This window comes from Neovison vison, chromosome 8, assembly GCF_020171115.1.
Source record: "Neovison vison isolate M4711 chromosome 8, ASM_NN_V1, whole genome shotgun sequence".
NCBI classification, from domain to species: Eukaryota; Metazoa; Chordata; class Mammalia; order Carnivora; family Mustelidae; genus Neogale; species Neogale vison.
In genome coordinates, this window is record NC_058098.1 from 125,175,634 (window position 1) to 125,189,786 (window position 14,153).

Consider the following 14,153-nt stretch of genomic DNA (forward strand, 5'->3'; position numbering starts at 1 on the left):
GGGTACAGGGACAGCTGCAGCAAGCCCCGCCCCAGGAGCGGAGGACTCTGGCTTCTGCCCCTGGGAATTAAGGAGTAGGAGCATGACTTGAAGTGGGAGTTCTGCCCAGGGAATCTCCCAGTGTGTGCTTAGGCTGTGATGAGGATTTCCCCACCACCAAGCCCCACTCTCTCACAACAGCAGCATAGAAATAGGCCTTCTATACATCAGAACATACATCTGTTGCCAGAGCAGAAGGGTTTCTCACTTTAGCTAAAGACACACTCTAGCTGTGAAGATTGTTCATTCTGGGCCTTGGTCAGTGTATATGGACAGACAGCACAAATCCACCAAACACACAAGGAAAGTCAACGGTAGAAAAGAGAGAGAGCAAATTTCACAAAGAAAGTAACTTTGGAGGAAAAAAAGATTCTTACAGAAAATGGACAAGGCCTAGAGTAGGTATAATAAATTTACTGCCCCACAGATTACAAGGTTTATCATACCCATAGAAGGTAATGGATTCCTATGAGAAGAAAAATAATTTCTAGATATTAGAAACACGATAGCTACAATTAAAAGAACTCAACAGATGGAACTGAAAAGCAGAATGAATATGGCTAAAGATTCAGTTTTGATCTGGAAAATGTGGCCCAGAGATTCTCTCGAAATACAGTGCAAAAGGGCAAACGGAAAAGAAAAGGCAAGAGAAAAGATGAGTGCCATGGCAGAAAGACCCAGAAGTTCTAACTGGTGTACCTCAGGTGGTGAAATAGGATGGTGACTAAACTCTGTTCTACTCTAGGCATTTGCACTTGATATGGTTCAGCTTAAGACTGAAGACTAAAGAAAGATGTCTGATTTTCCCAGGTGGGCACAAGGTTAAGATATGAATCAGCCACCCAGAGATGGACTCTGGTTCTAGGAAAAGGTAGTGATGGCGAGCTAGATAGAGGAGCCAGGGAATTAGAGGCTACTATCTTCTTTACTGGATAGGTTATTGTATTTTTGTCCCCAGATTCTTTTTCCTCCTCTAATCCTTTATGCTCTTTTCCTTTATTCTGCCCAACTTACTTACTTAGCCTTATACCTCCTGAAATCTTTTTTTTTTTCCCTCATCTATATGGAATTCCATACTGTCTGCATCTATCATCCTTGCCCTCCTTTATCTCAGTATCTTCCCCTTCTATGCTTTTGGCCTTTGCCAACACTATAGCACAAGGTTTAACAGATTCTGGCCTATTTATATACCTTTATACATGGAGCTATATTCAGGGGAGGAAATCTCAGAGAGAAGCAAGAGCTATTTGCCTCAGGACAGACTATGAAGGAAAAACACTCTGTTTTCACAGACCTGTTTAGCCAGAAAACACTTTCTTCTTTTATTACGTTTACTTTTTATCAAGTTAATATATGTACATAATTTTTAAAGTCAAGGCCAAAAGGTCCATTAGGAATAAAAGCAGATTTAATAAGCCTTACCTCTTCTAATCTTTTGGTTACTTCCGTTTTAACAGAGGCAGCCATTCTCAACTTGTATAGCTGTTTTCTTTGGTATTTGCCTTTTTATTTCTAAATACACATATGCTGCTATTCCTTGATGTCTCAATTTCAGATTACTGACTTCCCGTTGTGATAGATGAGGTCTTAATTCTCCCATACCTACCATCTCCTATGTTTCCAATTTCCTAACAGATATCACAGTATTTTTTATAACATAAAAAGTTAATACTTACATTCTTATGATTACGCAAATATTACTCATTGCAAAATTACATTGTGCACTATGTTCAAACCTCCTCTCTTGTACTATGCTTTCTTTATCTGGAGTTAACAAAGGTCTTATTTTTTTTATCTGCTTGATTTTCTAGGGGAATCTTTCAGATGCTTCAACATTGTTGACATAAACCTATCAGTAATCTTTTCAATAAACTCAAAGAGATATATCTCATTTCTCCCCTAGAACCTTCTTTCCAGAAGATTCAGATTCCAATCTGTATTGGTTGTTCCCCAATCTTATTGATCAGCTATCATTCCCGGACTTCCTTTCAGATCCTTTCCCCTGGACCTTGTATCTTTCCCTTTTTTGGTTTTCTCCCTCTTTTGTTGAAGTAAATTTCCTAAGGGCCTTCACTAGAAAAGGTGACTATACCATACAAATATCTGAACCATTTTAGATCTGAAAATGGTTTTTCTCCATCTTCACAACTACTGGAAATTTGGATGGCTAATTATATATATATAATTATGTATAATTATAGGTTAGAAATTACTCTAACCTCAGATATTTCTAAAATAAATTTGACTGAGGTCTAATTTATATATAATTTTTTTAAATTTTTTTAGAAAGATTTTTATTTATTTATTTGACAGAGAGAGAGATCACAAGCAGGCAGAGAGGCAGGCAGAGAGAGAGGGGGAAGAATGCTCCTTGCCGAGCATAGAGCCCAATGAGGGGCTCAATCCCAGGACCCTGAGATCATGACCTGAGCTGAAGGCAAAGGCTTAACCCACTGAGCCACCCAGGCATCCCAAATTTATATATAATATTATGCACCCATTTTAAGTGTCCAGTTTAATAAATTTTGACAAAGATATAAACCCATAACCTTCCATCTCAATAAAAAAAAGAGTATTTCTGTCATGTCTAAAAGTTCTTCAAGCTCCTTTGCTGTCGATTTTCTCTGCCTCAACCCGACACTGTCAACCAACAATCCAGACTTTTCTCACTCAGCTTTTTTCTGAAAATAATTCATGCCATGTACCACTAGTTTCTTCCTTTTCACTGCTGAGCAACATCTCATTTTATAAATGTACCATTTCTTTGTTGATGGACATTTAGACTATTTCCAGTTTGAGGCTATCATGAATAAAGCTTTAGGGACATTTGTGGTCAAGTTCTTTTGATGAGCACATACTTTCATTTCTCTGTTTGTTAAACACCTATGAGATGGATTGTTGGGTCTCATGGTAATATATGTTTCATTTGATGAGAAACTGCTGAACAATTTTACCATTTTCTACATATTGAAAAGCAATGCCAAAGTACAAGGTGCTTCAAACCTTTGACATCATGGTTTGCTACTGTCAATTCTGAAAATCTGAGGTATTTTAATACATGTGTAGTAGAACTGCATTATAGTTTTAATATGCATTTCCTTGATGATTAAATGATATTGGTTATCTTTTCATGCACTTATTGGCTATTTTCAATCTTCATTTGTGAGGTGTCTTTTAAAATCCTTTGCTTATTTTTTTAGACTGGGCTGTTTCTTCTATTATTAGCATTCTGCACTAATGTACTACATTTGTTAGAATTCCAGAGCTAATAGTGACACATTTTCATTAACTAAAATGTATAGCTTACAGGGTTCACTCTTCATGTTGTACATTCTACGGGTTTTGACAAATGTATGACAACATGTACCCATCATTACAGTATCATACAGAACAATTTTACTGCTCTAAAAATCCCCCATGCTTTACCCCTTCATCCCTCCCCCTGGTAACCACGAACAACAAATCCCTGTCAATCACTGATCTTTTTATTGTCCCCATAGTTTTGCCTTTTCCAGAATGCTTTATAGTTGGAATCATACAGTACATAGGCTTTTCAGATTGGCTTCTTTCACTCAGCAATATGCACTTAAAGTTTCTCCCTGTCTTTTCATGGCTTAAAAGCTTCCAAGTTTGGGTAATTATGACTCATTGCATGCAATTCACATCTTTTCTCTGAAAGCTTTTAGAATCTTTCTCTCTGGTGTGTTCCATAATTACATCATGATAAGTTTTGGTATAGGTCTTTTTCGTATGTATGTGTTGGATACCTGTTCAGCCATTGCAATCTGAAGAATTATGTCCTTTGGTTTTAGAACATTCTCAATTTTTTTGTTTGAAAACATATCTCTTCCCTTTTTTTCCTCTTCTCACTGCTTGTTTGATTGATTCTTATCATTATTGGCCCTCCTAGGTCAATCTTAATATTCTTCTTCCCAACTTTCTATTTCTTTTTCTTTTCTTTCTTTCTTTCTTTTTTTTTGGTCTTTTTGTTCTTTCTGAAAGTTTTCCTCAGTTTTTTCTTCTGCGATTTCTCTTAAAATTTTAAAATGCTGAATATCTAGTTTCCAAAGATATAAAAAAATTTTTTTCTTATTTTTTGCCCCCCTTTTTCTTCCCATACGGATAAAACATCTTTTCAAAAATGTTGGTTTTTTGTTTGTTTTTTATTATTATTTTTAATAGGTGTAATTTTTTCCTAAAGATTTTATTTATTTGAGAGAATAAGAGAGAGAGAGCATGAGAAGAGGAAGGGTCAGAGGCAGAAGCAGACTCCCTGCCAAGCAGGGAGCCTGATGCAGGGACCCAATCCTGGGACTCCAGGATCATGACCCGAGCTGAAGGCCATCGCTTAACCAACTGAGCCACCCAGGCACTTGTTATATAGCTTTACTGCATCCTCTTTTTGTTTCTTTTACTCTTTGAAGTTGCAGACTTCTCTCAATTTCCTGGTGATCTCTGTGTCTGTTCAGTGTGAGAGCTGAGTGTGCGGCTTGTGTCTTCTGGGAGACTTCTGTTAGATGATTAGATGGCAGGGTGACCTTTGCACTTTAGGGAGCTTCCTGTACACACTCATATCTAGACATCTTCATTCTGGCCATTCAGTTCTCCTGAGATAAATCCCCCAGGCTCCCATATTGGATGGGGATCCAGGATCAAACCATTTGATATTCAGATTCTATTTTTTTGCCTGTTGGCCCTACACCTTCTTGTTTCCCCAACTCTGTCTGGTATCCCAGAACCTGGAGCCTCTAGTTGGAACTAGAATTGGAATTCTAGTTCCAATTAGAAGAGACTTTTGGAGTAATTTCATCTCATTCTCCTTTTGAAGATAAAGAGAATAAAGCTCCAGAAAGTCATGTGCCCAAAGTAACACTTAATAAAAGAGAATGTAAGACTTGAACCTGGGTTCCTGCTCACACCTAGTGCTCTGGTCAGCTGAAAGACTGCTTCCAAAAATGTCACAAATGACTCAAGACCTTTTTTTCCCAGCTTCCTGGAAATCTTGGCAAACTTGCAGGAACTGTGTCATGACAGCTAAAAGCTGCAGTAAGACTGAAATAAATGAGTCTCACATCTGATCTTGTCAGAAGTGGAACAAGACTTAGATTGGAAACACGGGCAAATTTTGAAAGTGAGCTGCTTAGTTTCCTTTGGCTTCAAGGTTATACAATGGAATTACCACTATTATCTTCAACTTAAAAATTTGGCAGATGAAAAAAACCTGACAGCCCAGTCTTCATGAAGTATTACTCTTTAAAGTGTCTCTTTAGGCTAGAGCAGCAGTGATCCATCTCGACACAGTCCTCCTAAATGGTGCTCCAGGGGGGTAACATTGACTTGAGAAAAGGAATTCCATAATGAAGAAAGTATGGTAAATGCAGGATTACAGAAATCAAAATGGATACCTTTAATATAGGACTTTTAAAAACCTATAGGACTTTTAAAAACCTTTAATATGCACCATGGAATTTTAATAGGAGAATGGTATATGTGCCATGCAGCATTTGCCCACAGGATTTTAGCACAAAATCCCCTTTTTCCAATTCATCAGACTAGCATTCAAGGGAGACACTTTGGGTAATATAATATGACTAATATTATATTTCTGAAAGTCCTGCATGGAATGTTTTGTGTAAAAACACACAAAACTACTCTCCTTAACATCAACTATTTACTTCAACATTAATTACAGAAAGATAGAAGTTGGGGCACCTGGGTGGCTCAGTGGGTTAAGCCTTTGCCTTTGGCTCAGGTCATGATCTCAGGGTCCTGGGATCAAGCCCCTCATTGGGCTCTCTGCTCAGCAGGGAGCCTGCTCCCCCCCCCGCCCTCTCTGCCTGCCTCTCTGGCTATTTGTGATCTCTCTCTCTCCGCTCTCTCTGTCAAATAAATAAATAAACAAAATCGTAAAAAAAAAAAAAGATGGAAGTTATACTATAACTTAAGATATACATGATGAGTGAAGTTCATCTGTATAAAAGTAACTGTACATTATTTATGGTGGCATTAATGCAAAAATAGTTCACTCTCAACAAATAAATGATCTGTGAAGTAATGCTGAGAAACAAAGCACTAATTCACATTATCATTAGACATTTAAAATGAGGTTTTCTTCCAACACATACTATTCAGCCTGGAAGTGGGTCTGGCAGTGGTAGACTGAAGTGAAGTCGGCAGGGTCTCCGATTTGATGGTTACGCTGGTGACCGCACCATCCATCCTCTCGGGCTCGCATAAGCCTGGCAACTGGGCTGCCTTCTCCAGCGTAGGTAGTAACTGATCAAACTGGTCAAGGTCAGCTGTAAACTAAGAACAAAAACCAAAGTTAGAGGAGATATAGTCTATACTTTACTAGAATAAATGCAGAAAAAGTTGTTCCTTTATACTCTATGAGTTATGTGTGACTATGAGAAAGTGAAGAAAGAAGAAGTAATTAAAGATCAGGGACGCCTGGGTGGCTCAGTTGGTTAAGCAGCTGCCTTCGGCTCAGGTCATGATCCCAGCGTCCTGGGATCGAGTCCCACATCGGGCTCCTTGCTCGGCGGGGAGCCTGCTTCTCCCTCTGCCTCTGCCTGCCTCTCTGTCTGCCTGTGCTCGCTCTCTCCCCCTCTCTCTCTGACAAATAAATAAATAAAATCTTTAAAAAAAAAAAAAGAAGTAATTAAAGATCAGTAAAATTACCTGAGCTACTGGAAAACAGTTTGGATGCTTTTGATATTACTATTCCGGAGGATATAAGATAATACGCAGTACCATCCGTCTACTATATTTTAGCATCAAATTTATGCATTGGAGAAAGATTAGACTGGCAAGAAATGTCAAGAATATTGTGCTGTGCTGATCATGGATGATTTTCTTTGTCAAATTTTTTAAAATCTTGTGAAATTTTACTTTAGGATAGATAAAAAACAAATTTACACTGATATAACTTTATAATTTGAAAAAGCTTTGAGAAATTTTTTAATAAACAGTATATCAGCTTCAAAGATCCCAGGAAGGTCACTTTCTACTTGAGGATTTAACAAAATAAGAAACCTACCTTCTAGACTAGATAGGATATCCCTACATTTGTCTGAGGTTATGCATAGGAGAAAATTGGCTTTTATTTCACAACATTATTCTACTAATGATTACTTTGAGATAGTTCATTAACATAAAATATCTTCCTGTTTGGGTTTCATATTTAATTGAACTAAAATTTATGCTTCTAGACTATCTAAACAGAAATACATATCTATATTTTTTAAAAAATATATTTATATATATATTTCTAAATTTCTGACTCCTTTCACTTAGCATTGCATTCTGAAGTTCTGAATCTTGTCACATGTAGCAGTAGTTAATTTGTTTTCAAATAGCAACCCACTGTATGAACATACCACAGTATATTTATCCATTCTACTGTGTTGGATTTGGGGGTGTTTCCAGTTTGGGGCTAATATAAACAAAGGTACTATGAACATCTTTGAACACATCATTTGTTATATGTGTGCAAAAAAGTACTAATCTTAAAAGAAAAAACTGATAAATTGGACTACATTACAATTACAATAAGGAACTTCACTTCATCACAAGTACCACTGAAAGAAAGAAAAGGCAAGGCAAAGCCTAGAGAAGATGTCTGTAAATAAATAACCAATAAAGGACTCATCCAAAATACATAAAAAACTCTTACAAGTCAATAAGAAAAAGAACGTATTGGGAAAATGGACAAGACACTTGAATACAAAGTTCAAAAAAGAAGATATCCAAGTGATCAAAAAGACATTTATTAGGGAAATGTAAATTAAAACTATTAAGTATCACTACACAGATCCCAGAATAGCTAAAATTAAAAGACTGACAATACCAAATATTAGCAACAACATGGAACAACTAGAGGGCATTCTTTGTACCCACTAGGAAAACCGGTGTTACCAACTAAAGATGAACATACACATGTCCTACGATCTTGCAATTCCACTCATAGGCATAAACTCAGTAGAAATGTATGTCCATGTAAGCTAAAACAGATGTACCAGGATTGCACACAATGGCATTATTGTATATAGCTGTGACTTTTAAAGTTAATTTTATTTTTATTTTATTTTATTTATTTTTTTAAGATTTTATTTATTTATTTGACAGACAGAGATCACAAGTAGGCAGAGAGGCAGGCAAAGAGAGAGGAGGAAGCAGGCTCCCCACTGAGCGGAGAGCCCGATGTGGGGCTCAATCCCAGGACCCTGAGATCATGACCTGAGCCGAAGGCAGAGGCTTAACCCACTGAGCCACCCAGGCGCCCCTTAAGTTAATTTTAAAGAGTGAGAGTTTCCATGTAGTTATTATTCAAAGCTGTTTTTCAGCTTAAAAACATAGTATTAGTTTACTTGTACCAAGAAACTTGAGAGATAGCCTTATCCTCAAAGCTCACACACATACAGAAGTAACCAAAATAGTGTTATTACAAATAGTACACAGAGACAATATGGAGCACTAGGAGCGCAGTGAGGAAAGAAATGTCTAACGAGGACTAGTCAGGAAGGCTTTAGAGGGATGATGTCTGAACTGGTTTGTGAAGGATGAGACGTTCAGCAGACACAGAAAGGAGAGCAAGGCAGAAGATGCTTAGGAGAGACATGGCTTATCCCAGGAATGGCAAGGACTTCCACGTGTCTAGAATGCAGTATGCCGGAGGGCAGAACATAAAGCTGGCTCAAGAAATGAAGGACCAACGCACACTAAGTGTGAACCCTGTTTCACAACTCATTGACAAGTTGCTTTGTACATACATTTTCAGCTATTTCATACTTGTCTACATTCTTTCCAAATAATTTGTAAGCTCCTAGCGGGGAGAGACTATATTTTCTTTTTCTTAAATTCCTCCAGGGTCCAGAGCAATTATTCAATAAATGAAGGTGCCTGTTAATTTCACCCCACCCCCACCTCAGCCTGAACACAGAGGTTCCTAATCTGTAACAGGTTATGCAAAGGTTTATTTATGTTTACTTCTATTTCAGAATACTCAAAGTCCCAGAATCTCAAAGTCCCTATTCTGATAAAGGTTAAAGGTAATTAGAATCAGATGCAAAGAGAAACAGCCTTAGAAAACTGCTTCAAGGGAAACTAAATAGCAAAGAAAGCCAGACTAAGCTGTCCTGCCCACCTCCTCACACTTCTGTCCCACTTCACTTACATCAGAGGTTCCCCAACTTAGCTACCCATCAGAGTTCCCTGGGGAGCTTCGTAAAAATACAATTTCTAGGTCCCATTTCCAGAGAGCTGGACTCAACAGGTGGGGTTGGGAGGAGGGTGGGCAGAAGAGGTATGTTTAAAAATCTCCAAAGTCGTGAACTGATTTTATAGAAAGAAGCAAATCTCCACTTGGCTTAGAATGCCACGTTGAAACTGCAGCCCTCCAAAGTTGCAAAGAGGGCGCTCTGTGATTTCTCAATCACTTTGTCTGAGGGCATCCCTTGATGTTTCAACCATGATACTAACCTTTTAACACGTGCCCGAAGGGTAGGACAAAACATAGCCTGAATCCAAATCTGGTTTACGGTTGGCGTAAAATACATGAAAAGGAACAAATAACCAAGAATGTTCATCATGCAGTGAGGGATTACCTACCTGGCTCTGGGACTCCAGTTTAATTTCCTCAGGAGCAGGTTTGGTCATTGGGGTTGGGTTTGTGTTACAAGGATCCATCTGTTCTTTCTTTTCCACTTTCACCTTGACATCATCCAGGCTCAGGTTCGGAGTTGATCGCAAATCTTTCTCGTCTTTATCTAAAAGGTATCGTAGGAGCTGATGGTCTTTTGATTCCTTTTTCTTCGACGCATCCAGTTCTAGTTTTACACTCGAGCTCCCTTGTACCTGTCCAGTCACTGACACAGAAGTCGATGCACTGTCCTTTTTATCGGGCTCAACAGACAGAGTGGTGATGTCCGAGGGGCTACCCTCCTGGAGGAGCCGGTGCAAAATCTTGTGCCGCTCTGTCAGCGAGCTGTGAGAGGAGGGGCACGAACCACTTGAAGAGTTAGCAGAGGCAGAGCTCGAAGAGCCTGAGCAGGACAGGACCTCTTTGCAACTTGTGTCTATATCAGCGTGGCGTAACTGCTGCTCTGCAGTCGTTGTCAAAAGCTGCACCAGTTTGTGACTGGTTTGGGAGTATTTATTGTCTCCATCTGAGAGTCTGTCATTGTTATGCAGGAGCCCCGAATCCAGAGGTTTGCCATCACTGGAGCTGTTGTCAGACTGAATCATTTCATTCAAAATGGATGCAATCTCTTTGTTATCTTTGGACTCAGCTTTTGCTGGTTGTATATTTAATCTGCTAGGTGAATTCTGTGAGCTCATCTGCCTGAGGACTGGAGAACTGGCAGAGAAGCCAACGGAGTTATTGGGTCCTTCATTCATGCTCTGTAAAGATGTTACTGGGATGTTTGAATAAGATCGGTTACTATTATTACAGGCAGTACCTGTCATGCCAACAGGGGAGCTTAATGTTGGAATATTAGGAGGGAACGAATTATTTGGCATCCTGGGCCTTGGTGCCAATCCAGAACTAACTTGTCTCCTCGGAGACATGAACTGTGCGAGAGATATTCCTGTACCTTCCATAGGAGAATTATTGAGGTTTAAAGAGGGGTTAGTGCTCTGGGAACTGGCCTGTCCCTGGTTTAAGGCAACACTGGCTACAATCTGATTTCCAGGTGAGCATCCAAAACTCCCTTGGCTGTTGCTAGAATTACTATGACTGCTGCTATGGAGGTCTGAGCTCTGTTGGCGGTTTACTCTGGGGGATACCATGTTGTTGCTGGATGGTGGCAATGTGGACGAACGGGCCACACCATGAGCTGGCGAGATACTAGAATTGACGGAGGGGTTTACTCGGGGAATTGATATTCCAGAATTAGTGTCATCTTGAGGAGAAAGACCACTGTGTTCCCTGGGGGGGGAAAAAGACATTATTATTCAAACATCTTCACTGGTTTCCATTAAAATATTTTTATGATGCATATTATAAGCCAAGACCATTAACCTCATTAATATTGCAAGCCATCAAGTAAAGAGCTTCTGTATGACTTTAAATTAAGGAAAAACAATGGACTGTTAGTGCTACTGTGAAATATTAGCACTGCTTAATAGGAAACAGTGCTCATGGTCCCATAAATTTGATAATGGTTTCAGTTATATGGGAAAGAAATCCTTCTCGGCCTTGGAAAAAATCCAATATATGTACTTTTAAACTTTTCAAAATTTAGTACAAATACTTAACATTACAATAATTTTTTTGGTTGAAAGAGAAACTTCCCACACCTCTATTTACAAGTCTTTTATTCATGACTCCCTTGTTACAGCTTTTAAGTATTTCAACTCCAAAGAGGAAGACTGGGTAAGGAAAATACTGTGTCACTGATGTAAAAATTAAAAAGGGTGATATGCAGACATAGCAGATGTTTTGAAAGAGAAATCACAATATGAAAAAAAGAACTGTGCTAATTCCACTCACAAGCATAAATTAAACTAAAATTAGAAAAAAAAACAGAATACTGAATTCAGATTTTCATCGAGCTCTTTACTCAAATCCATAATTATGACAACAGATTTGTGACTGGTATTACCATGTTCCAATAAGCAAATATATCAGATGAGGAAAAGATGAAGTGAGGGGAAATGTCTTTGTTTTTGTTTAATGCTACATTTTAAATAGTTGCAAATGTAGGGTTTTGAATAATTCATAAGATAAAAGAATGGTTCCATGAATTTACCATATATACCAATGTAAAATGTATTTAGAGAGGAGAACAAATTAGAGGCAATGACATTCAAAAATCTCAAGTTGATAGTTTAATGACTTGTAGTTTGAGAAACTGTCAACTTGAACTCAGGAGCCATAGAGTTTGCCCTAATGAGAATACAGCACTTTTAAAAATAAAAATAACAATATTAACAAACTGAAATCTTTTATAAGAGCAAAGTTCACATATGGACAGCTGGCTATTTTTAGCCATCTTTTTGGTTTTTACCCCTGAAACACATATTTTCAGCCTAACCTTTCCTGTGTTCCTTTTTCTTTCCTCTTCTTCTTCTTCTTTTTTTTTTTTTTTATACAATAAGGCTATTGTTAGGCAAAAAAACTATAGAACCCAGTATGGATATAGTGATTATATACTCATCACACTAGCTTAATGCCTAATTTAGAATTTCTGCTTTCTAGCCATCAAGAGTATTAAAAATTTTTTTCTAAGAAGATATATGTGAACTGACTTATTTCATATGAAGCTCTCCAAATAAGTAGTACCTGTCGATGATATGAATTCCCATGATGAAAGGTTGCATGTCTGGACTTTGAGGGTAGCAAAGTTTACACTTGGTGTGGGCGCTAAGCATTGTCCCATCATTCAATATGAATCTATAGGATGGGCTGGAGGCAGTGCCACGAGTCATCACTGTTTCAAACAAAAGAAAAACCTAGTTAAAATTCTGACACTTGTACTTTGGGCAGAGGAGAGTTACCAAGCCTTATTTCTACCTTGAACCTCATTTTAAATGCCCTCCTAACAGCTGCTTGCTCAGACTCCAAATAAAGAATAGTTCAGACAAAGCAGGTATCTGATGGGTGAGGGGAAATGATTCTGGTTAAAATAGACCACTTGATGACAAGTTTTAATTCAGTACTACTTGAATGAGTGCCTCCTCATATAAGTTAAAATGACGAAGAAACTTCAAACGAGGAAAAAAAATCAACCTTAATCTTTCCCCATAATGGGACACTTCTTCAAATTTTATTAAGCGTCCATTAAAAATATAAGGAAGTAACCCTTTCAGAATTATCTTTAACAAGTTTTTTTTTTTTTTTTGTCATTTTGCTGGCTGATTTTTCAACAGCTTTACTGAGATATAATTCATATAATATAAAATTCACCCTCCATTTTTTTATTAGTTTGTGGAGTCACTTAACTGAAATTCACATTTAATTTTTCACTCAGGAATGTGAACCACTGAGGTCTGTCAAATTAGTGTATTCACATATTATTTTTTATGTTTGAATTTAGTGTAGGAAGCAAATTAAGATAAAGCCGATCATGATTAATATAAAAAACAAAAACTAGGTTAAGGCAGTCAAATCACTATATAAACAACATAATTTACTTTTGTCTTAAAGATTTATTAATAGCAGACAAAAATCTAACCATACTGGTAAGTATTTATTAGATATATAAAGGCTATACCAGACTACTAAGTAAGAAAATGTCACTGATGTTTTAGCCATATAATAAAATTCTATTTTATTAAAGATTTAATAGGTAGATTCAGCTATAACAAGGTTAAAAATCACATTCACAGAAACACAAGAATTACTAGCACAAATGACTATTATGATTTAGCCTGTAATGAATGTTAGTACTGTTTTTCAAAGACATTTCAGAAAGCCTTTCTATTACATTTTAAAGACATGTTAAAAAGACTTAAAATGACCAATTAATAAATATTTTTTTGAAACTACGTATTACTTTAAGAGAAGACATACTCTCTTTTACTGCTTTGGGTATACCTTATATACTGAAGAGAGCATAATCTGTTATAAATCTATAAATCATATACAAATCAGACTAGGTACCAAAATTAGGATATAAGCTTAATGGAAAGGATTAAGATTGATGTCCAACCAACCACATTCCTTACCCATCTGGCAATTTCAGCCAGATCACTGGCACATTTACCAAATATAACACATGGAGAAATTTAGTACCTAATGAAATAATTACTGATGAAAGAGAGTCTTAAATGAAATGGATAATTTTTATATAAGGATATAAATAAATGTTTGCTATAGCAAAACCCTAAAAAATTTAATGATTCCAAACTGTTAAGTGTTTTTAATAGTATATTTTGGAAGATACATCTACAGCAAAAAAGTAGAATTTCAAGATAAGTTATTAACCTGGGATTATGATAAAGCTGTATTACATAAAGGGCCAGGCAAGATACCGTATTTTTCACGTTATTTTGCTTATGCCATTTTGTCTCTTCCTTCCTCATTTCTTATTGCTCTTTAGGGTCTTCCCATCCTGCTGGAAAATACTGGCTCTTCGCTTTTGAGCTACATGGTCAACAGCCACATGGGG

General features: G+C 37.3%; 1 protein-coding gene across 7 annotated transcripts in view; it reads right to left on the reverse strand.

The window, feature by feature from the left end:
• NCOA1 (nuclear receptor coactivator 1) overlaps window positions 1-14,153 on the reverse strand; it is a 183,977-nt gene that overhangs the window by 41,095 nt on the left and 128,729 nt on the right. For all 7 annotated transcript variants that reach the window (XM_044261974.1, XM_044261977.1, XM_044261973.1 and 4 more), the window contains 3 exons: window positions 12,326-12,473; window positions 9,649-10,969; window positions 6,165-6,345 (listed from right to left, as the gene is read on the reverse strand). In XM_044261974.1, the coding sequence (XP_044117909.1) occupies window positions 6,165-6,345; window positions 9,649-10,969; window positions 12,326-12,473 (1,650 nt within the window). The remainder of the gene's footprint in view (window positions 1-6,164; window positions 6,346-9,648; window positions 10,970-12,325; window positions 12,474-14,153) is intronic.